The sequence below is a fragment of the Natrix helvetica genome, assembly GCF_964273705.1.
Source record: "Natrix helvetica genome assembly, chromosome: Z".
In the NCBI taxonomy this organism is placed as follows: Eukaryota; Metazoa; Chordata; class Lepidosauria; order Squamata; family Natricidae; genus Natrix; species Natrix helvetica.
In genome coordinates this window covers 51,255,908-51,280,574 of record NC_138554.1, presented here as the reverse complement: position 1 = coordinate 51,280,574, position 24,667 = coordinate 51,255,908, and the positions used below count along the sequence as shown (strand labels likewise).

At 38.3% G+C, this 24,667-nt stretch overlaps 1 protein-coding gene across 5 annotated transcripts in view; it reads left to right on the top strand.

Annotated features, from left to right (window-relative positions):
* The window catches only part of ZNF385C (zinc finger protein 385C), a 243,928-nt gene that overhangs the window by 162,571 nt on the left and 56,690 nt on the right, over positions 1 to 24,667 (top strand). Inside the window, exon 1 of one of the 5 annotated variants that reach the window (XM_081933321.1) lies at positions 12,948 to 13,371. The exons of the other annotated variants lie outside the window; for them this stretch is intronic. Coding sequence (XP_081789447.1) covers positions 13,362 to 13,371 — 10 coding nt within the window. The 5' untranslated portion in view covers positions 12,948 to 13,361. Of the gene's footprint in view, positions 1 to 12,947; positions 13,372 to 24,667 lie in introns of those variants that run through there. 5 annotated transcript variants of the gene reach the window in all.

Here is a 24,667-nt window from a genome sequence, read left to right as displayed (position 1 = left end):
CAGGGGTAAAAACAACTTAAGGGTCAATTCGTCAGTAGAGTTATAATGAGCCAAATAAGTCTCTTTGAACTGTTATCTTTCCATGGGACATACATCTGATCTTTGTTACCTCTTCTCATAGTAACTGTCCTCTTAATCATCTTTCCTCCCCCGCCCCCCAACTTTTCACAGTTCTTATACCTGGATATCTTTGATGCTTTGGGACCTACAATGGGACATGCTGCTTTTAGTTAGTTACAATCATTTATTCTGCTGAACATGGCCAGGTACAAAACTTATATTTGCCAGAAGACAAACCAACAAAGTTGCTCCCTGCCAGTTTGCATAGTTGTTTATTAGCCTGTCTACTATTCAAGCATTGTTAGTTTGCATCAACTAATAATTACAAATGTTTGTTTCTATATTGTATCTTACTGGAAATTCTAGTTTGTGACTCTGGTATTGCCAAATATACTTCTCGGGCAATTTTCTCTTCCCATCTCAGCTGAAATTTTCAGAGCCTGTTCACATCATTCTTCCTTTATTTTCTGTTTTGGGTTTTGAGGTTTATTTTCACAAGGCGTAGCTCTTTTGCAGAGAAACAATTCAGGTAACTTTAATGTCATTAAAGGGGCTGGGTTTTGGCAAGATGACTAGCCAGTATTCATTGAGTGTCTGATTTTTAAGGTATTTTGCAGTCATTCAATCTTAAATTGTCCAATCTTCTGTCCCTTAAATCATATGACATTGACTACTTGGTAATTAACTTCAGAAAGCTATCCTTATAAACACTGTAAGGCTTAATTTCTTAATTAATAGAGATAAGATTCCTCTATTTCCCCCAGAGTTTTTTGGTTTTGTATAGTGGTGGATAGATGCAAGCAATTCATGATGGGGAATGCTTTCTATTCTCCCAATTACATTTATATTTACTCATATATCAGTACTGGGCAAAAGTTTTAGGCAGGCATGAAAAAATGCTGTAAACAAAGAATGCTTTCAGACATATAAATAATGATTGTTTATTTTTGTCAATTTGCAAAATGCAAACAACCCATGACTACTTTTGAAGCAGGAAAGATTTCATATGTGAATATCTATAAGACAAGTTCTATTTTCATTGGTCCAGAAACTTGTGGTACCTTATATTCTACTACACTGAATCCTTGAGATAACACTAAAAATCTTTAGGGTAGCCCCAGTGCTCCTTTATTGATTTGAGAAACTGTCCAGGATAGCCCATTCTTCACTACTCTCCATCTAAAATGGCATTCATTGTACGCCATCTGATGCAACTGTTCTCCAAGTTGCTGCATGGGGTTTATGCTCCTTCGATTATCTCCAAGTATGGTAATCTCAGATTGTGAATTACAAGTTTTAATGACTAAAGCATAGATTTTTTTTTTCTAAATAAGGGCTTAGCAAATTTATTCTGCCAAATAGTCGCTGTTTGTTTTCTTCTTTTCAGGTCAAACTGTTGATCTGTTTCCTCTTCTGTTTGTCATGTTTTACACATTTAATTGTGGCTCTGAACATACCACCTTGTTAGGGTAACAATCTCCTACCAGTCTTGAAATCACAAGAACTCATGGATGTTCTATTTCCTTTCTTTTAATTTTTAATAAATTTTATTTTGTATGTACAAATTTCACATCTTTGCAACACATTGCATTTTTTAACCTATCTGTTGTGTCTGTTTTATCTATACCAATAAATCTTTTTTAACTATGACTTCATATATTTGTGCATTTACATTATTTCATACATTTTTTCATTCTATATATAATATTCTATATGTTCTATGTATAGCAGTTTTTACTACGTTGATGTCATTTTGTAAAGCATATAATATATTAAATCTTTTTAACTATGACTATATATTTGTGCAGTTACATTATTTCATACATTTTTTCATTCTATATATAATATTCTATATGTTCTATGTATAGCAGTTTTTACTACGTTGATGTCATTTTGTAAAGCATATAATATATTAAATCTTTTTAACTATGACTATATATTTGTGCAGTTACATTATTTCATACATTTTTTCATTCTATATATAATATTCTATATGTTCTATGTATAGCAGTTTTTACTACGTTGATGTCATTTTGTAAAGCATATAATATATTAAATCTTTTTAACTATGACTATATATTTGTGCAGTTACATTATTTCATACATTTTTTCCATTCTATATGTAATGTTCTATATATTCTATGTGTAACAGTTTTTACTACATTTATGTCATTTTGTGTCGTATTTATTTGCTATAGTCTATTTCATATTTCAGTCTTTTAATCCTTTCCGGTTTTGTAGTTGTCTATTGTTTTGTTGATCTTTCTTCCTTTCTTTTCTGCTTTCCTGCTTTTCCCCTCCTTTCCTCTAGCCAATTGTATAATAAATCCCATACATAGTAGTATTCGGATTCGTCTTTCTCTTTTAGTTCTTTCGTGAACCTATCCATCTCTGCACATTCCAATATTTTTTTAATTACATTTTCTTCTGTTATAATATATAATATAATTATTTTTCCAGTTTTGTGCAAATATAATTCTTGCTGCTGTAATGATGTGTAAAATTAAGTATCTAATATTTTTTTCATAATTTCCTTTTATAATCCCTAACAAAAATAATTCAGGTTTTAGTGCAATTTGATGTGTAGTAATCTCCTCTAGCCAATCTTTTATTTTTTTCCAATACTTTTTTGCAGCTGTGCACATCCACCACATATGATACTATGTTCCATGTTGTTTGTTGCATTTCCAGCAGATAGGTGAACACTCCGGGAACATTTTTACAATTCTCGCTGGTGGAAGGTGCCATCTGTAGATGTTCTATTTCCTTTCTTACCCAGTTGTGAAATGGTTTGGAAAAAAGTTCTCAAACTCATTTCCATCCTGTGTTCCAGGCTTGGAATTTCTCTCTCCTATTAATCATTTTGGTTCCAAGGTTTTTGAGCTCCTTCCTGTGTTCTCTCTTCCTGCTTACTTAGCCATGAAGCAAACAGGTTTTAACAGGTTTTAACGGCTATCATGTCAGCACAGCACTTCAGTAAGCTTTGTGCCTTCTGTTTATATTATGTTCACAGTTAAGAGATTTCTGTCTCTCCAAAGCTATGTCTGAGTTTCATTTGTACCAGTGGTGGGATACGATCGGTGCAGTAGGCACCGTTCCGGTCCAGTGCTCTAGAGGGCCCATCCGCTTGCCCACCCGCGCTCCTTACATGTATTTGAGCTGTTCAGGGCTTATGCACATGGAGCGTACAGCCCCTTTGCAACGCTCCACCAAGCAGATGGAGCATTGCGGAGGTGTTGCGGAGCAATGCAGAGTGTCGCAGGCAGTAAGTACGCATGCGTGCACTGCGCACGTGCGCTCGTGTGCTGCTTGTGTCATGTGGTGGACACCTGGCCCAGTTGCACCGTACCGGTTGCAATAGTATTTGGAACCTACCACTGATTTGTATCCAGATTTTTTCTATCTTGGGGGCGGGGTTACCACTTCCCTGCAATGGTATCTTGCTACTTTGCAGTATTCTGTATTCAGCATACAACATACAAAGAAGCATTATTTCTTTAATAATCTTGCCCAAAGAAAGATATTTGAACTTTTCCTTAATGTTTTGTTAAATTAGATCATGTCTGCTATCATATTGTTATAATTTAGTCAAGCATCCCTTTGCAGTGGTTAGTCTTTTTTCAGTAGTCTTTCTGATATGTACAGGTGAAACTCGAAAAATTAGAATATCGTGCAAAAGTTCATTTATTTCAGAAATGCAACTTAAAAGGTGAAACTAATATATGAGATAGACTCATTACATGCAAAGCAAGATAGTTCAAGCTGTGATTTGTCAAAATTGTGATGATTATGGCGTACAGCTCATGAAAACCCCAAATCCACCATCTCAGAAAATTAGAATATTACATGCAATCAATAAAACAAGGATTGTACGTAGAACAATATCGGACCTCTGAAAAGTATAAGCATGCATATGTACTCAGAACTTGGTTTGGGGCCCTTTTGCAGCAACTACTGCCTCAATGCGGAGTGGCATGGAAGCTATCAACCTGTGGCACTGCTGAGGTGTTATGGAAGACCAGGATGCTTCAATAGCAGCCTTGAATTTGAATTTGAATTTATTAGATTTGTTAGCCGCTCCCTCTCCACGAAGGGACTTGGGGCAGCGTACAATAAATAAAAAACACATATTATACAATTAAAACATTTCACGGAGGAGGTATCAAAATCGCATAGTACAATACATAGGAATAGTCATAATAGAATTAAAAATTAAAATACCCCAATATAAAATTACAAATTTAAAAGATTGCCAGGAGGATAAAGATGGAACTATAATTGAGCCAGGCCGGCTAGTTGAAAAAGGTGGGTCTTGAGTTTTGAACGGAAGGAGCGGAGGTCGGTAGTAATCCTAATGTCGGGGGGGAGGTCATTCCAGAGGGCTGGGCCCATCACAGAGAAGGCCCTGCTCCTGGCCGCCGCCCTCTGGCACTGCTTAGTGGACGGCACCCGGAGAAGTCCCTCTCTGTGAGAGCGAATTGGTCGTAGGGATATATGGGGCAGGATGCGATCCCACAAGTAGCTAGGTCCTGTGCCATGGAGCGCTTTGAAGATGGTAATCAACACCTTGAAACGCACCTGATAGACCACAGGGAGCCAGTGCAGCTCGCGCAGGAGTGGTGTTATATGGGAGTATCTAGTACTCCCCATAATCACCCGCGCGGCCGCATTCTGGACCAACTGTAGTCTTCGGGTGCATCTCAAGGGGAGCCCCATGTAGAGAGCATTACAGTAGTCTAGGCGGGACGTCACCAGCGCATGGGTAACTGTGCGAAGGGCATCCCGGTCCAATAGGGGGCGCATTTGGCGCACCAGGCGAACCTGGTGGAACACCCCCCTTGCCACGGCTGCCACATGGTCATCCATGGACAGCCGGGCATCCAGGAGGATGCCCAAGTTGCGCGCCCGCTCCATGGGGGCCAGTTGCTCGCCCCCAATGGCCAGAGATGGAATCATCTGGGGGCCGGAAGCCACAGCCACTCCTTCAGCTCTTCTGCATTGTTCGATCTCATGTCTCTCATCTTTCTCTTGGCAATGCCCCATAGATTCTCTATGAGGTTCAGGCCAGGCGAATTTGCTGGCCAATCAAGCACAGTAACCCAACAGTCATTGAACCAGGTTTTGGTGCTTTTGGCAGTGTGGGCAGCTGGAAAATGAAGTCAACATCCCCATAAAGTTCGTCTGCGGAAGGAAGCATGAAGTGCTCCAAAATCTCCTGGTAGACAGCTGCGTTGACCCTGGTCTTAATGAAGCACAGTGGTCCAAAGTCCTGTTGCTCCTTGGTCCAAAGTCCTCTTTTCTGATGAGAGCAACTTTTGCCAAAAGCACTAAAACTGGTTCAATGACAGTGGGATTACTGTGCTTGATTGGCCTCTCCATTCTTCCTCCATACTCTGGATCCTTAGTTTCCAAATGAGATGCACTACGTTAAAAACAACACAAAACCTGGATGGCCATTGCAGCCCTATTTTTAGAGCCATATCATGGAAATATGCAAAGTTTCACATCTGCCAATGTGTCACACAAGCATTAGAGAAAAAAAATTAAGGTGAGGTCATGGTGACACTTATACATTGCTAACAGTTAGGCAGCTTGCATAAGAATCTGTATCCTCTGACAAGCCACAGTGAGGTGTATTTGACTTAGTTAGCTTTATGGAGCTAGCCACAGATTTTTTTTGTAAACTATTATATATGTTTCTCTGTGTTATGCTAGCCAGCTGTGTTTACAATAAGAGGTGATGTTAACAATTATTTTGGCTGGCTTCAAAAAGGGATAGGGCCAGTTTTGGAAGTCATAGAAATCAATTGTGTTAAACCACCAAGGCTTCAGAATGTTACTATCAATTTAATAAACCAGAACACTAAAATACAATCAGAGTTGAAGATGCCTCTAATTGTCAGGTTTAGTTTTCATGAAACCCCTCATTGCTACAAATTATATTGTATATGCCTTTTCAAATCTATATTCCAATAATCATGAGGACTAGAACCATTTATTTGAAAAACGTAGAGCAAGCATGCTTGGAAATCTATTAAGAATCTGCGGACCATAGAGAAGTGCGTTGAGGGAGCAAACAAACCCTTGTCTAGCTAATGGAATGGAAATTGGTTATCATCCTGAGCGGTTTCCATGCCAACCTGTTCAGCAGAGCAGATACTATTGAAATGCAATGGATTAAAAAGCCCCTTGCTTAACTGACCCTTGATACCTGTTAAGGACTAGTGTGATTATAATGAGTGCTAATTACGCATACTTAGATCAGAACCGTTTATCTCTGCTGTGGTTATGAAGGCAGCATCTAGACTTGGTTCTTAGTAAACTATAGAGAATTTTTTTTTTCAGAGGTTGATTGTGAATGGATTGGTTTCCGTGGCTATTAACCTGGATTGCATTATTACTTGCTATCTATTTCTATGTTGTAGTAGCAGGCTGTTACCCTAGTGCTTGCACAGTCATATCTGTAGGTGGTTCACTTTTTACATTTTTAAATTAATAGCTTTTCATTAACATGTATCATTTCTAAAGCAACTTGCTCTGCAAAATGGAAGCCTCATCAGCAGACTTTCGCCATGCAAAGTGGAGCAACCCATAAGGATAGAGCAGACAACACTGGACTACAAAATGGTCACATTCCTTTTCACAAATATATCCAAACTTAAAGATACACACATGCTTGAAACATAATGAGTTCAGAAATTTATTACATAGTAGCAGGGGTGGGTTCCTGCCACTTCTAACCTCTTCTATAGAAGAGGTTCCACAAATTACCGTGCCGTTTAGAACCGGTTCCAGCTCACTCCCCCCGCCCACCGCTCACTGATTGGCTGGCTCACCAATCACCCCGCCTGCCTCTAAGAGTCCTATCTAAACCTTAAAGTCTTAATGCTGTCAAGTTTGAACATCTCTGGGGGGGTTTTCTAAAGGGTTAGGGGTGCAAGGGTCTTGTAACTTGACAGCTTTAAGACTTGCACACTTCAATGCCAGAGTTCCTGAGCCAACATGACTGGAGGAGGAATTCTGGGAGTTGAAGTTCACAAGTCTTAAAGTTGTTAAGTTTGAACATCCAGGGGGGGGTGTTTCTAAAGGGTCAGGGGTGTAACTTGACAACTTTAAGACTTGCATGCTTCAAATGCCAGAGTTTCTGAGCCAACATTTTGGTTGCTAAGCAAGAGTGTTGTTAAGTGAGTTTCACTACATTTTACAAGTTGGCCATGCCCACCCAGTCACATGACTGCCAAGCCACTCCCACCCAGTCACATGGATGGCAAGCCAAGCTTGCTCCCAAAGCAGGCCACACCTACAGAAAAAGTTCTAAAAAAATTTGAAACCCACCACAGCATAGTAGTGGAAAGATAATTTTACTCTTAATTTCTAACAATGCTTTGTGATGCTTTTCTTCATGAACATTTGAATTGACTTTTTCCCCTGAAGAGGTAGAGCAGAGGAATTTATGGCAAAAAAATAAATAAATTATTTGGTTTTTGATTATTGTCATTGACTGAGATGGGTGGTCATGGAAAATTGAACAAAAAATATAAATAATAAATTTTATAAATATGTTCCTTGATTTTCATCCTTTTTTATTCATTTAAATATTAAACTTGGGTTTGTTTATATTTTAAAAGATATCATAGTATGAATTATGTGACATCACTTGAACATTGTGATGCTTTACAGCATACTGTAATTTTTATTTATATTCCCATATTTTCAATGTTGTTTAAAAAGACAGACACTTGAATTATGGAGAAAATTTTCAAAAATATATTTTTAGTTAAGTTCAGTGGAATAAAATCAAATTGATGAGGACAAGAGACAAACAGAAAGAAAGCAGACATATCCATTGCATTTTGTTAAGAGAAGGACAACAGAAATTACGGTACATTACTGAGTTTTAATATGGAGCAGTCTTGCTAACCAGATGTATTACAATTTCCATCACCCTAACTGCTCCCCTCCCCTGGCTGAGCACAATTGATGATCATGCTGGCTGTGGGTGATAGGCGTTGTAATTCATATACATGGAAAGAGAGAAAGTTTCTTGTGAATACTTTGTGGAATTATCACACCTGCTCTTTTGTCTACAATTACCATGTTTTATTTTAATTTCACGGAAATCAAATTCGATTAATAATTCCATATATCATTTACAATCTTTAGCATTCCAGTGTTTGTGTATTGCCTCCCTATGTTTTTCCCTTATTTATGCTGATTTCTTTTTTAAAAAATAATTCAATAGATCACAGTTTTCCTTCTACAAAGCAGAAAACATCTATTGTTTGAAAGTTTTGCTTAATTTGATTGATCAACATCATAAGATAGTGGAATCTCCATTTTATATTGATTCTAACACATTGCAAAAAGTGCATTAATAACATTAAAAGACACTGTTCTGAGAAGAAACTTTTAAAACCTCTTTACGCTATAGAATAAACTTTGTGCCCTCTTCTCATGTCTGTTAACTTTAAATTTGAACAGATCTATACTGATAGGGAGAGAAATCTACAGTAGAGGCAAAAGAAATTAAAGAGGTATCTAGGGTAAGCATAATGATTATTCACAGTAGCTGAATTTCATTTTGTTATGTTAAGGTAATAAATAGCCCCTTTTTCTGGGGAGAAATCCATGTACCTAGTTTTACAGATTATCCTTCCTCAATGTGGTACTTCCATCAGATGCAGACAGATTATTATTATTATTATTTGGTTCTCCTAGATGTGTTAGATTACAATTTCCATCATTCTCAGCCAGCAGCTTTTTGGTTATATTAACTGGGGCGATAGCAGTGTAATCAAAGAAATCTAGAGGATGCCAGGTTGGGAAAGTTTGAAACAGACAAAATGTAGAGATGATGAGTGGCTCAACCGTCTTTCAAGTTATCTTGGTTTTAGTTGTACAAGCTTTTCATTCATAACCAAGGAATGTTTGCCTTTCATCAACCTGCTCCACATCCGTTACCTGGCTGGGCAGGTATGTAATTAAGAGAAGGGGAGATGGCTGGCCCAATAGTTTTATCTGATAAGAGAAGTGAATGCTTCTATTTTAAAAAAAATCCATTTCCCTTCCCCCAGCCTAAGAGTAGAGAGGAGACAGGTTTTAAGCTTAAGCAAATTTCATTATCCTTCCTTTTTATATATAAGTATAACAAACACAGAGACACAAACAAAAGTGAGAGCAATGTCTATTTGCTTTTTGTTTTGTTCTGATACTGCTTTGCCATTCAGAGGACTTGCATCGGCTAACACTCAAACTGTTGGATTTTGGAAATCTCTTCACACACTTTCTTTTCCATTTGGGCCCTACAAAATTGCTAAGCATTTGGCACAGTAGATCTCCATACAGAAGTAAATTCAGCAGGAGTGGCTGTGTAGTTTGGTTGTTCTAAGTTAACTACTATACAATATAATCAATATGCATTTATCTTGAAGTATGCCTTGTGTCTTGATCAGTATTTATGATAAATCATGACCTTACAATTGCAATCTAAAAATATTTTATTCATTTATAATTTTCTACTGTACTGCTCAGAAAGCTACATATAGTACGTGTGTTATTTATAACAGAGAAGTACATCTAAAAACCATGAGTATCTGAAATGCAGGTTATTTTTTAGCAGAAGGCTTTTTGTTTAATTACAAAAGCATTTTTTTTCCTGTGATGCCCTTGTGTCACATACCGGCATCATCTACAATTGAACAAAAGCACGTGTTTTTCTTCAAAGCAGTTAAGTTTTTCAAATACCAAGTAATTCAGTCTAACAGAGATTCCATGGGCGATATTTAAGATGTAAGTGTGCAGATATGATTTTCAAGTTAGATATAGAGCAAATGACAAAATCAGTGGGCTTACCTCTTTTTTTGCCTTTATTAATAATAACAGCATAACTTTTAAAATAAGTCCACCTCTATTTTTAAAAGAGATATAATGACTCCTTAGACTTCCTATGAAGAAATACTTGCTCTCTTTATGCAGTGGTGGGTTGCAGGCGTACAGGAGCCAGCCCTGAGCACCAGATACCGTTCCGGTATGGTGCTCCGGAGGGTCCACTCGCCTGCCTGAGCTCCTTACCTGTGTTTTAAGGTTCTGCACTTCCGCGCATGTGCATGGCGCATACAGCGCCTGCACAATGCTCTGCAGAGCAGCTGGAGCATCGCGGAGGCACTGCGCACGTGTGCGCACATGCTGCGTGTGTCCATGAGGATGGCGCCGGGCCAGTTCCAACCGTACCGGTTGGAACGGGATTTGAAACCCACCACTGTCTTTATGTGTTATTCCCTCCATAGAAAACCAGAGTCTTTATTCTGACTTTGAATTCTCCACTTATAGAGACAGATTCAAGATTCAAGGCAGCATAGCCAGCTGAGGAATTCTGAGAGTTGACATCAAGACAACTTAAAGCTTGGTTGAGAAACATTGATCTAGAGCTGTGATGGCAAACCTATGGCACATATGGCAAAGGTGGCACGCAGAACCCTCTCTGTGGGGGGCATGCGCGCCATCGCCAGCTGCACTTCTGGGTTCCGTCACACGCATGTGCGTGTGGCCAGCCACTCTCTCCTGGATTCTGTCATGCCCATGCGTGCTGGCCAGTTGGTCTTTGCGCATGCGCATGACGGAACCCAGAAGTGCACTAGCGATGGTGCGCATTCATGGAACTCAGAGTGGCTGGCCACACGAACACCGGACCATTTGGCTAGTGCGCATACACACAATGGAACCTAGAAGTGCAGCTGGCCGCCGCACACATACGGGTGTGTGGTTTCACTGCTCCGGCACACACACGCATGCACACACACACATACACCTGTTTTGGCACTCCATGCCAAAAAGGTTAGCCATCCCTGATCTAGAGAAAAACCTAAAATGAAAAGGAGCCTGGTACCATAGGCATATAATTCCTCCTATAATTTCTACTAGGAAAAAGCCAGAGAGGTCTTTCTTTTGGCTTTACTAATTTGGCTTTTAATATTTTGTCTCGTCCTTTTTCCTTCTTTTGACACTCTCCAGAATTGTTCAGGGAAAGTGGATAAACTGGTGATTGTGATAGGCCTAAGTGGTAGGAGAAACAATATTTTGGATAAATCAACTAACCTCCAGATGGATTTCCTTCAGACAGTCTACCAAGAAATTGGATACGTTTGAAGAGGATCATGGCAAGTGGCAGACATTTTTGAGCAGCAAGGAAAATATATTATTTGAGAAAATGTTTTAGGGCAACACTTTATCAGTTAATAAATGGTGTGAACTCTCTAATGTCTTAATGCAGTCCTGAATATCGACTCAATTAAGCTTTGTTGCAAAACTTTTATAGGTAGCCATCAACTTATGACCACAATTAAGTCCAAAATTTCCATTTGGTAAGCTAGACAGTTGTTAAGTCAGTTTTGCCATAGTGCTTAAGTAAACTATTGCAGTTGTTGAATTAGTAGCACAGTTATTAAGTGAATCTGGCTTTGACTTTGCTTGTCAGAAGGTTGCAAAAGGTATCAGATGTCCTCCAGGATACTGCAACCATCAAAAATATGAACCAATTGTCAAGCATCCAAATTTTGATCATGGGGATGCTGCAATGGTCATAAATATGAAAAATAGTCATGTCACTTTTTTTCAATGCAGTTGTAACTTCAAATGGTCACTAAACAAATGGTTATAAGTCAAGGTCTACCTGTATTGCAGGCTGTTGTATCTGGTCTGTAAAATTCTGGATAACCACTAGAGGTCAGAGGCTACCTAGTGGCTGTCTAAAGGTGTTCAGGCCAAATATAATACTGGGCTGTTGTCCTGAATATGTATTTCATTGCTGTTCAGCTTTAACAGAAACCTGGCCTGTAGAAATGTAAGTACAATAGTGATATTTTCCAAGCAAAGAGATCAAAAAATGAATGGGAAAATTGCTAAATCTGCTAAAATTGCCCATCTCAGGAATTCTGTGGCCATAAGAAGAATCTGGGACTTTGTATTAGGGCTTGTAAAGCACCTCAGTGCAACCTCTGCAGAGAAAATCTTAAGGTAGGCTGAGCTTGCTAAGAAAATTGTCAGCAGATTTTTACCCAAAGAACCATTAAAATGAAAGTGGATTTGGGGCCATTACTAGAATGAGAATAAAATACAGTAGCTGAGTTAAGGAATCTGCCCCATTAAATTAACAAAGATGAGGCTGGAATAAGACTTCCTCTCTGACCTTGAGGCTTGTCTTAATTCAAATCCAACAACCTTGCCCCCTATGTCAAGTTCCAACATGATTTGATTTGATTAACTGGAGAATTTGGGTTCCAGTTCCAGTTCCAGTTCCTGTCCAGAAGCTACCAGGTTGGAGAAATCTTTGTTAGTTATTTTAAGAAATCAAGTGTGTGATCAGAAGAGGACTAAATTTCTTAGCTGTATCCTATTGTAGGATTTTGAATGTGCAAAATTCCTTTTGTCCTTTCTCTCATTCATTCATTCATTCTTAGACCAGCCTTGTGGGTTAGTTTTCCCATTCACAATATCCCATTTGGAGGTTGGTAGGTTTCAGATTGTGTTGCCTGCCCACGGCCTCTTATCAACCCCACGGTTCAAAAGAAATATTATGCTGGCTATCACATAACATTTGGACCAGTAAATCAAAAGCACTGCTTTGCATTGGTCATGAAATCCATTGCTTCATAATCCTCAGTAATTAAGGCTACAACTTACAGTTGAGGTGAGCGATGAAAAAAAAGCATCAAGAGGAACTAGTCGGCATCCAGTTAGATGTTCAAATAGAAAGGTGCCTGGGAATGTTAAATAATAACAAGGTCATGTGAGATATTTTTGGTGGGTAGGGGTGGGAGTGAGGCTGTCAGCTGAAAGTTTATTTGCTCATGGAAGCACTTAGCCAGGGTTTGTTTTAGTGGGATTATGTGTTCTTTAGCTTTTGAAAAGCAAAACGGGTGGTCTCCTCTTTCTCCCTCTGCCTCTTTCCAACCCCCCTCCTTTTTTGCCATCCAATTTCGATGTTAATTCCTCATCATTGTTTGCATGGACCTCTGCTGAGAGCAGTTACGGAGGCTAATTTTTCCATCTGTCCTGCTTGGGCCAGTGACTGGGGAAGCATGGTTGCTGTTACTTCCTTCAGGGCATTGATCAGTGGAGCGTTAAGCTTTTAATTGAGGTGTAAGTGTATCAGCTTAAGGGGGAGGTAGTGGCCGGTGGTGTAGTACAGGCTGGCTGTAGCACAGCGCAGAGCTTTCAAAGAGGCAAGAGCTCTTTTGCACTCACCAGTGTTTGGGCAAATACAAAGAAGTAGCCAGCTCTGGAGAGACGCCAGCTCCATCGCTATGATTCTAGGTGAGTGCTACACAACTTACTTTCATTGCCTTCTGCTTTTGTGCCCTTTGGATTAAACGTGCATATGCCTCTTTCTCCACCCCCGCCCCACCCCCCCCCCACCCTCTCTGGATGGGAATCAGCATCACTTTTATTTCAATGAGCAATCTTTTACTCCCCCATGTGTGTCTGTATATGATGTAGAGGCTTCGTAGTAGGAGAAGGCATAGACGTTTTCACCTGCTTTGCAATCTTGCTGAAAGACTAAGCTGGTACACTTTGATCCTTGCAGAAGTATTTGTATAAAGGTGCAGTGGCATCCGATAAACAATATGTCTCTAAATATGCGGAAGAAAAGGACTCTTTCATCATTACCAAAGCTGGGTTTGTTGTAGTTAAACCTGCTATTAAATGAAAGTATCTGCTTAAGCAGCTGAAGAAAAAGAGGGACAAAACGGACTGTTGCTTATTTATTCTAGGATTTTGGTACCCAAAAAATGTATGTCTGCCCTGAACCTCCTTTTTTATGCAATTCATGCAGCTGTGCATTACATATTGAGGACAAAATCAAGTTGACTTTTGATTGGATTCAGCTGTCTTGTATCAGTTTTGTAAACGTTCCAGCATTTCTTAAAATGCAGCTGGACAGAACCCTGAAAATCACTGGCAAACTTAAGAGTCTCAATTCAAGTATAGGTGAAAATATTTGCAAAGAGTATTTGGCTTGCTTAGATCTATTGAAAAAGTCAACTTGTAATTTTGAGGCACAAGAGTGTAGTTGTTTCAATTTTGCTGAGCTATGGTTGTCAGGATTTGGATGATATCTTTTGTATTCATTTTATAAACCTTAGATTTTTATTATTCTTTCCTTTCCTTTCCTTTTTATTTTTGGAGTTCCCTATTTTCATTCCCCGTTTCTCTGCCTTAATCATTGCCTTCTTACTTTCTTGGGCCTTGAACTGGAACACGATAGCAGTGGAAATAGACTATTTTTTTAAATTAAAAATAAATAGAACAGAAAAAAATATGTATTTATAGTTTACAGAATGTATAAAAATAATTTTAAGTGCTCTTTTAGTGAAGAACATTTTGTATTGGTTATAAATCAAAATAATAGCAAATATTTTACATCCAGATTAAATTTAGAAATAAACAATTCTTCCTAAAATATAGCAAATTTAGGGTAAAACAGACCAAAGAATATTTTTAAAATATTTGTTTTTTTTCAGTACAGATTTTTTAAAAAAGACATTCTAGAATACGAAGCATTGGAATTTTCTCTCTATTTCCCTCCATTTAATGACAGGCCAATTTTTTCTCATGAAACGGAATGGGTTGGGTCACTTTCGATGAACTCTCTTTTTTCAAAATCCTCTTTTGTAAAGAAATTGTACTGTTCTAGTCTTTTCAAATCTTGATTACAAGTACCATTTGTGGGGCTTTTGTCTGAGTAAGAGAGACTGCTGTGCTAGAGAAATCAAAAAACAAGCTGGCAACCTCAACTACCCTTTGCGCTGGTGTTTTCTCTGCATACTGTATGAGGAAGATTCTGCAGTATCTACTCCTGCTCCATTTGTGGGCAGAGGCTGGGGTATTTTGGTGAAGGTGATTAGAATAACGTACTGATTATTTGGCTTGGAATGAAATGCTACTCCCCCATAATTTCTGGGTATAAATGTACATTCCTATGTGCCTGGGTGCAGATGTACAACAGCAGTCTGGAAGGAGATCGAACCAGTGAAGGCAAATCATGATAAAACAGTTTGAACACTCGAATTCCGTTTTTCCTTCTTCAGTCTTCTGTGACTATGTAAGTCCATCTGAAGCAATATATTCAAGAAACGCACACACACACACACATCTTTCCTTATTTATGTTTGGATGGGATTGTTTAGTAGGCTGCGGGCCAAGTATTCCTTTTATTGCTGTGAAGAAATTGGGAAATTTCAGTGCAATTCGTTGCTATTGCTGTGAAGGTTTGAAAGGCAGGTAGACAGTTTGTGGATAGTGTATGTTGTACAGGAAAAAACATTATAAAACATTTACTCTCCACCTTCTTCTGCTCGTGATAATTTTATATTGTTAAGGACATCTTCAACCTAGATTGGGCAAGTTGTATTTTATAAGAATGTGTGGTCTAAGAAACTTAACCATCTTCGTTTAGGTCCTTCAGACAGCAGAATTTTTCACTAGCAGCGGTGTAAGCACATCAGTTGTCTCGCATGGATGGCTTTAATATTTTTTTAATAATCCAAAATGTTATGTATGCTGCCTATCCCCTTCTGACATAAAATGGTCTTTTCTCATATTTCTGGAATATATATCCAATTCAGGAGTGATGCATCTGGAAATATTTGCTTCTGTTGTATTTGGCTTTTCTCTTGTTCTCTTCTTGTAGAAAAATGTACCCTAGGAAAAAATTCTGCAATTTTTTGAATTCGTTTTTTTTTTTTTAAATTAGGAATAGGTTGGGTATAGACAAAGGCATGCTTCTTTTAGCAAAATAAAAAATGAGAATATTTTTTTTCTAAATAATCTTAGATTAAAAAATATTTTGCAATGATCGCAATATTATTCAGAAAGTTTCATTTGTGGTGTGCAGATATTTAATGGCAAGTTGCCATTGGAACAAAACAATCATGTTAAAGTACATAGACATACATTTCTATATAATTTTTAAACTAAAATGATTTAGCAGTTTTATGAGCTGTGGGGTTTTTCCATGGATCTGTTCTGTTAAAGGCCCAAATTATAGTTAGAATACTGTAGGAGAAGCTGCTTTCATCAAGCCTGCCATGAAATGTATACCTCTTCTCTCTGTATGTCTCCTGGCTGATATCCAAGCAAAGCTGCAGTAGTATGCACCTAGCTTCCATTCCCTCGATGTGGTATTTGTATTCTGACATGTTCAATGGAAAACAATTTATAATGTAATATAGTTCATGCTCTAAAAAAAAGAAAAGATGGATGGATGTATTCTAGAGAACCATTTTGGCATCTTTGTGTCAGTGCTTCATCTACATTTAGAATCATCTATGTTATAGAAAAAATTCAAAGAAAGCAGTGGGAAGAGACGCAAGCATTGACATTGTAACAATGACATTGTTAAACAAATGTGTATAAAATGTACATAATTTGACAAAAGAACAACGTAGATGAAATGGTATCTTTAATCATATCAGTTTTAGGTTAGCATCATGGATCATAGAGTTGTGAATGCATACATGTGCTTTGCAAAATAAATGTGTCGACTTAATAATTGACCACCACCCCAAATATTTTTTTTAAATTATGCAAATGATTTTCTAAGACAACTTTCTTTCTTCGGCAAAATTAACCTAATAATAAACAAAAGATGCCTTCAAATTAAACTAGCAATCCTACAAATCTGAAAGAAAAATAAATTTTCTTACCAATCTAGATTTAAAAAATTTAGCAGCCTAGTGATATATATATATTCCACATCAAATTGGTTAGTCAGACTTTATGAGGATGAAAGTGTTCTTGCACAATAAGCTTTTTCTCTTTGGCCAAGGAAATGATTTGGATGAAATATGGATTGCTACAAGAATGCAGGAATCAAAGTATCAGGCAAAGGTACAGTACTACCTACTGCATTCTCAACCCCACCTTTTCTCAGTCTGTGTGTGTGTGTGTGTGTGTGTGTGTGTGTGTGCATGTGTTGTAAGGAACTGTATTTCATAATTGTATTCATGTACAATGGCAACCATACAAAAACCGAGAAAAGGTGGGGTCGAGAATGCAGTAGGCAGTACTGTACCTTTGCCTGATAGTTTGATTCCTGCGATCTTACAGCTATCCTTATTTCACTCAAATCATTTGGATAGATACCGTGTTTCCCCCAAAATAAGACAGGGTCTTATTTTCTTTTGACCCTCAAAATAAGCACTTGGCCTTATTTTTGAGGAGATCTTATTATTTTTGAGGTGCAGGAGACAGAGAGTGCGGTCACCTCATGGCTGCTGCTGTGTTGCAATATTTTCAGGGAGGGCTTATTTTCGGGGGAGGACTTATTTTAGCACGTGCTCAAAAGCCTGATTGGGCTTATTATCCGGTGAGGTCTTATTTTCAGGGAAACCAGGTGGGTGGTAGACAAACAGACAGACAGACAGACAGACAGACAGACTGACTGACTGACTGACTGACTGACTGACTGACTGTAGATATAGATTAGATATTGATATAGATATTAAATTATTCTATGTTTCATTTCTTTTTTTAATCCCCAAATTCTAGTTCTGGTTGTTAAATTCTGGTACTCACTTTCCTTTCAAGTAGTCTTCAAGTTAACTCCAGCTCACTCTTCCAAGTAGTCCTGTTTTAATATTTATTTTATTTTATTTATTTATTTGACTTCTTAGTCGCCCCCTCTCCCCCAAGGGACTTGGGGCGACGTACACTAGCAGCGGTCACAACAATACAATATGGAGGAGGTGGAAATAAATAAATAAATTACAATAATTTAAAACAATTAAAAACCCCAATGATAGTTAAAGTTTAAAAATTAAAATTAACAATTAAAAATGCCCAAGAGGTGGAGAAGCTCTAAATTAAATTAAGCCAGGCCGGCTAGTCGGCACAGGTGGGTCTTAAGTTTCGTGTGGAAGGAGCGGAGGTCAGTTGTTGTCCTAATGTCTGGGGGGAGGTCATTCCAAAGGATAGGGCCCATCACAGAGAAGGCCCTACTCCTGGGCGCCGCCCTCTGACACTCTCTGGAGGACGGCACCCGGAGAAGTCCCTCTCTGTGCGAGCGAATAGGTCGCAGGGATGTGTGGGGCAGAACGCGATCCCGCAGGTAACTAGGCCGTGTGCCATGGAGCGCTTTAAAGATGGTAACTAACACCTTGAAGCGCACCCGGTAGGCCACAGGAAGCCAGTGCAGCTCGCGCAGGAGAGGTGTTATATGGGAGAACCTCGTTCTCCCCATAATTGCCCGCGCGGCTGCATTCTGGACCAACTGCAATCTCCAGGCGCACCTCAAGGGGAGCCCCATGTAGAGAGCATTGCAGTAGTCCAGGCGGGACGTCACCAGCGCGTGAGTGACTGTGCGCAGGGCATCCCGGTCCAAAAGGGGTCGCAATTGGCGCACCAGGCGAACCTGGTGGAACGCCCCCCTCTCCACGGCTGTCACATGGTCATCCATAGCCAGCCAGGCATCTAGGAGGATGCCCAAATTGCGCGCACGTTCCACCGGGGCTAATTGCTTGTCCCCGATGGCCAGAGATGGAATGTACTGGTTGAACCGGGAAGCCGGAAGCCACTCTGTCTTGGAGGGGTTGAGCTTGAGCCTGTTGTCCCCCATCCAGACCCGCACGGCTTCCAGACACCGGGACATCACTTCGACGGCCTCGTTGGGGTGGTTTGGGGTGGAAATGTACAGCTGCGTGTCATCAACGTACAGATGGTATCCCACCCCAAAACCACGGATGATCTCGCTAATATTTAGCAAGTTAGCAAGTTTCCAAATAGCAACCTCTTCAATAATAGCCTGGTGAACTCAGTACGGGTTATTCTCAGGAAGGTATCATTCTGTGCTCAGAAACTAACTGCAATAAAATCAAGAGTACTTATAACACTGCTGTAGCCAAAATCTTTTTAATTACTTTATGTAATAGATTTAGATAGCTGCCCATCTCAAATACATGACTTTAGACAGAGGACAATATTAAAAGTAATAAAAAGCATATATAAGAAATATAAAATAGCATCTGGAAAAAATATGTAAGTGATGATGAAGCATTGAGCATAAACAAGACCTGAGCTCTGAGACCTGGGCACACTTGGGCTCAAGCACAGAACAATATTCTCAGGACCTTTTGAAAGGCCAACAGAGATGGGACCAATCTGTTCTCCAGAGTGATGATATTGCAGAAGATGGGTGCCATGACAGAAAAGGCCCTACCATCCAAGGCGTCTTAGCAGATTGCATCCAGAGTATGACTTTCCTACTGGTCTGAATGGGGAAAGGAGAAATAACAGATGAGAGATGATCTCGTAACCGAATCCCAAACCATGAAGGTCTTTAAAGGCAACCATCAGCACCTTAAATTGCACTCAGATACACACCAGTAGCCAATGCAGCTCATAGAGTATTGATATCACATATGCTGAAAAGCAGGCCCTTTTGACTGGCTGTACCATCACACTCTGCAGCAGCTGAAGTTTCTGAATAATCTTCAAGGGCAGCCCCATGTACCGTAATCCAATATAGAGGTTACTAGGGCTTATTGTCATAGAATCTGATTGAACTATCTCCAGATCTTTTGATTCTAGCATATTTTAATTGTAATGCAATTATTGTTCTTGTTTAAATTTTCAAATGTAATAATGAAGTAATCCATTTGGGGGTGGGGAGCTCAACATTTCTATTTTTAATTTCTGAAGAATGCATTACAGGTTGTCCTCGACTAATAACAGTTCATGTAGTGACCATTCGAAATTACAATGACAGTAAAAAAGGTGACATTTTACACACTTACGAATGTTAGAGCATCTCCATGGACATGTGATCAAAATTCAGACTCTTGACAACTTACTCATATTTACTATGGTTGCAGTGTCCTGGGGTCATGTGATCATACTTTGCGTTCTTTTGATAAGCAAAGTCAGTGGGGAAGCCAGATTCACTTAACAATTGTGCTACTCACTTAACAACTATAATGATTGATTGTCTGTGTCAAGAAAGGTCATAAAATGGGGTAAAACTCAACAAATGTTTCACTTAACAACAGAAATTTTGGGGTCAACTGTGGTTGTAAGTCGAGGAGTACTTGTATTATGATAGTTACACAGTCAGCCACATGTTTAGACTGTATATGGCATTTTAATCCACCTATTGAGTCTTTCCAAGGACCTTGGATACGAGTCAGATGTTGTTGTTTGATGGTATTAAAGGTATGGTCGCATGATGTAAGCTGTTCCAATAAAAGCTGCCTTTTGCAATTAACTGATGGTGGCTTTGTCAAGCAATGCCCAGATTTGCACCCAAAGCACTAATTACTATTGGTAGTTCCTTTGCTTTCTTTTACCACAGCCATTCTGCTTCTGCTGTATTTGCTGTCTTTATATTTTGTGACTTTCTCATGTTCTTTTGCTGTATTCGGGTACTGCCATGGCCACTACCCAGACTTTTTGTCTTTTTAATTCTCAGTTATTAAGTCTGGAGTGTTATGTGGCAGGTGCTTGTCTGTATGAATTCTAAAGTCCCAAAGCACTTTAGTTTATTCATTTTCTGTTACTATTTTCTGTTCTATTTTGTGGTTCTACTTGTTCCTGCTTGCAGGCAAATTATATTTCCTTCAGATCTTCCAATGCACCATTGTTGCTATTTTGTCATATTGTTCCTTATTTGTGGACAGTCTGTTGCATTTCCTTTTGCTGCTAACTAGTCCATGGTTTCTTTTTTTATTAGTGTTATATTCATTATTTTATTTATTACATTATTAAAATTTACATGCCACACAACTCTGGACAATTTACCAATTGTTAAAAATATTTTACAACAAGTAAATAACACAAGACAAAAGGAACAAAGGTAGCAAAGTAAGATTAGATTTTCTTCATTATTTTGCTCTTCACATCTATAGGAAATTTGTTACTAATTTTAAACTTGCCCTATTTTTTTGCCCAAATCTTTATTTTTGCATATACAGAGAGAGACAGAGAGAAAGAAAGCAGTTGGTGACCTTGTGCTTTAACCCTTCTGAATCTGCCTAGCATAACCTAAATATGTGATTGATATTGGGTTGCTTTAAGTTTAGATTACCAAAGGCTGAATATGTATTTTTACTTAGTTGTGTGGTAGTCTTATGGAGTCTGTTTGCTCCAAAAGTACAAAGAGTTTTAGAGTTCTTTGAATACATTTGATTTAGGTTGATATATCAAAGAACTTCCTCCAAAGAGTGAGAGAGAATAGTACCAATAATTAATTTGCTTTGATGTAACGGAAAAATTAATTAAATCTAAGTAAATGCAATTAATATCATTCATATTTTTGAACAGTTTTCCCATTCCCTTGTAGTAAAAACTGAAGAGGTTAAACGCTGCCCCCAAGTCCTGAAGCCATGAGCACTTACCCTCTGGGGCTACAGGGTAAACATCCACAATAAATATTAAAAGTATCTTTGAATTGCACATAGGAATCTCATTTGAGCTATTTTAGTAAATCACCTAATTTGGAGTCTTTCATTTCTTTGGGTTGGGGACAAAGCTGCAATTTGAAGTAAACTCTAAGTTGTGCAGTTACAGCAAAAGAACTGTTGTTTAATGCTTTTTCTTCCTTGTTTTAGTGTGGGCCAGATTTACAGTGAAGAGATTTGTCTTCCTCACCTCCATTTTCCCCTTATCTTCTCTTTCTGTTGGTCTTCCAGATTCTTTGAGAACAATGGCAACAAGGACTTTTGTTGAAATAGAAGTCATGTGAGTGCCATTTATTAGTCCTGATATAGAGAGCTCCAGTTTTATGTCCTGTATGTGGACACAGCTTGTGGATTTTAAAACTGAGAAGAGAGGGAGACTTAATTCCTTTCACTCTTGTGGCACATAAAATATTGCCCATAATTCAAATGGAGAAATGAATGTTAAGATCAAAAAGGCTTTGGTTCTGAACATATGACATCAACTTGGGTATATTCTCCCTGATTATTTTGATGAAATGAACTGGTGGTGTTCATGCTCAGGCATTTGGGGATGTGACTCCTGCATTCTGGGACACCTCAGAAAGCAAAATGTTGGTCTCTGCTATCAGCTGGAAAAAGTTTGGTTCACCAATTCCTTCTCCTAGTGTTAACATTAGCATGGTCTTAAAGCCAACAGTTCCTCCAGCTTTTCAGCATGACCCAAAACCACAAATATGGGACTATTATTAGGAGCATATATGACTATTTCTGTTAGGAAAAATGTTTTCAGTTCTGATTTAATGGCCATAAAGCAGTTTTCACAGCTTGTAGCCATCAGGTCATGTTGGAACCAAAATTCTTGACTTAACCAGCCAACATGGCTAGGGTTATATTGCTGGGAATTTAGTTTCAGCATATCTGAAGGCTGGCAAGTGATCATCCATTAAAAAGATACTAGCGCAGAAGAAAAACTTGTCATTCAAGCTGTTGTTTATATTTGTGCATTTTATACACTTGATGTTCATACATACAACTGAGAATAGCATAATAACTAATGTTTTGATAAATTCTATTCCTCTGCAAAAGTTTATTCAACATGTATATTGGTCTTGAAGATGCCATAAGACTGTTATTTTTGTAATCACTCTTAACCTGAAATGCCTAAATTTCTGGAATGTTTTGACATAAATACTACTTGGGAGAATGATTGCCTTTTTTGTGCCTAAGCAAATAAGAAAAGGTAATTTTGTCTTTATCTTTGTGTATAGGTGTGTATATGAGAGCCAATCGAGGGAGGCTCAGGATAAATTGCCAAAGGCCTTGGGGAAGATTAATTGCATCAGAGTTGCATGTTATAGTTTTATATTGGGATTTGTATGCTCATTTAATCGTTTCTCATCCTGAACATTCAAGATGGACCAGATCCTACATTTTAATAGTGATGGGCATATTTAATTTAATGAATCACACCAGTGTGGGCTTTACTTAGACGCCCAAAGAGAATATTTTTTTGAAAATGTTGAGTTTCTGGTTGCTCATGTTAACTTCTTAATGAGGCTTTCTCAGAAAAAGTGTTTGAGAATGAAGTTGGGTGACCTATAAATTAAATTAAATAATATAAATGTAAATAAATCCTGGGGCAGTATTAACATAAATAAATCCCTGGGCTAAGAATTTAACTGCTAACAATTTCAATATGGACAGGTTTGCTTAGTTAAGAAAATAAAGATCAGAGGATCTGAGCAGTGGAATCCAGTATTATTGCCTGTTACTAGTATTCCTTTCAACTTCTAACAGTCAGACATAAAAGCCTTACTTGATTTGCTTGAAGAAGTTTGTATATGTCATTCAAAATACCAGTTTAATTTAACTGTCTTTTGTCTTCTTTCCATCTAGTATCTCTTGGCTGTAACAAGTTGAGAAGGTTATAATTTACAGATTAAACTCTTCCTGGCTTAGAATCGTGTCCTTGATCAGTGGCCCTCAAACGAATGGGATATTTTTATTTTCTTATGAGCAGTCTATTATTCTTTGTCTTCCTGATCCTCACAAAAAACAAATCTGTGTAAACAAAGCCCAATATTGCTGCAGGACCTGGTAAAGGCAGAGTTTGAATTGGACAATTTTCTTCTTTTGAGCTTCTGAGTTTCTCTGCCCCCCGGGTCAAGATTAAACTTGTTCTTCTGTTCTGATGGGCTCCACTTTGTCTACTTGTCATAGAGCTGCATTCTTCAGCAGTGATAAATCAGAATTTGGAACTGTTGGTTCCAGTGAAACTTGAAAGTTTTAGAACTGCGTGAGGTTTATCAATGGAAATAAATTTCCTTCAAAACCTGGGGCACTATCCCATTGCTTCAAGGAATTTCCAGGTTCTCCTCTTTGTGCAGTTGAAAGTAGAGCACTCATCAGTTAAGTTTGCTCCTCAATTATTAACATCAGGAATCTTAGATTTTAATAGGTTTCCTAGGAATAATCATATTTACTCCAAAAGAGAGGATCTGAAATTTTAGAGAGTTCCCAGAAAAATTAAACGGAAAACAAATTATGTATGATTAACATTGCTTTATTGTTAAATGTTTAGCAGACAGTGTATTTTTACCATTTTTTCAAATAGTTTTAAAATGGGGGATAAATACATCTCAAGGTACTTGCCAGCTTCTAGCAGCAAAGGCATGTTTAAAATCATTTCTCCTGCTAAGCTAAGCAATTGGGCAGGTTCATAGCAGGAGAAATGTTCCTTCAGCCAAACCCTAAGCCATTTCAGGCTTTAAAGATTAATACCAGTAGTTTAAATTTGCTAAGTAACGAATTAGTAGCCAATGTAAATTATTAGTATACAAGTATTATGGGGTAACACTACTGTACATCTTTTTTCACAGTTGCAATTTCTGGACACTTTTCTAGTACAGCTCCATATAGTTTCCAATAGTTAAGGTAAATCAAGGTATAGATAATTGGTGTAAAGTCTGATCAAATTAGGAAAGATTGAAGTTAGGACACATACAATAGCTGTGCAAAGAATTTGCCAGAACTATCACCTGAAAATCCATTGATAACTATGAATCAAGAAGTACCCCAGCTGCAAGCTTCTTCTTTCTGGGGAAGTAAAACCCTTTCCAAACAAGTTTCACTTCAATTCCCAAAAGTGGTTTTCTTCTTTCCAATAGCACTTCTATTGT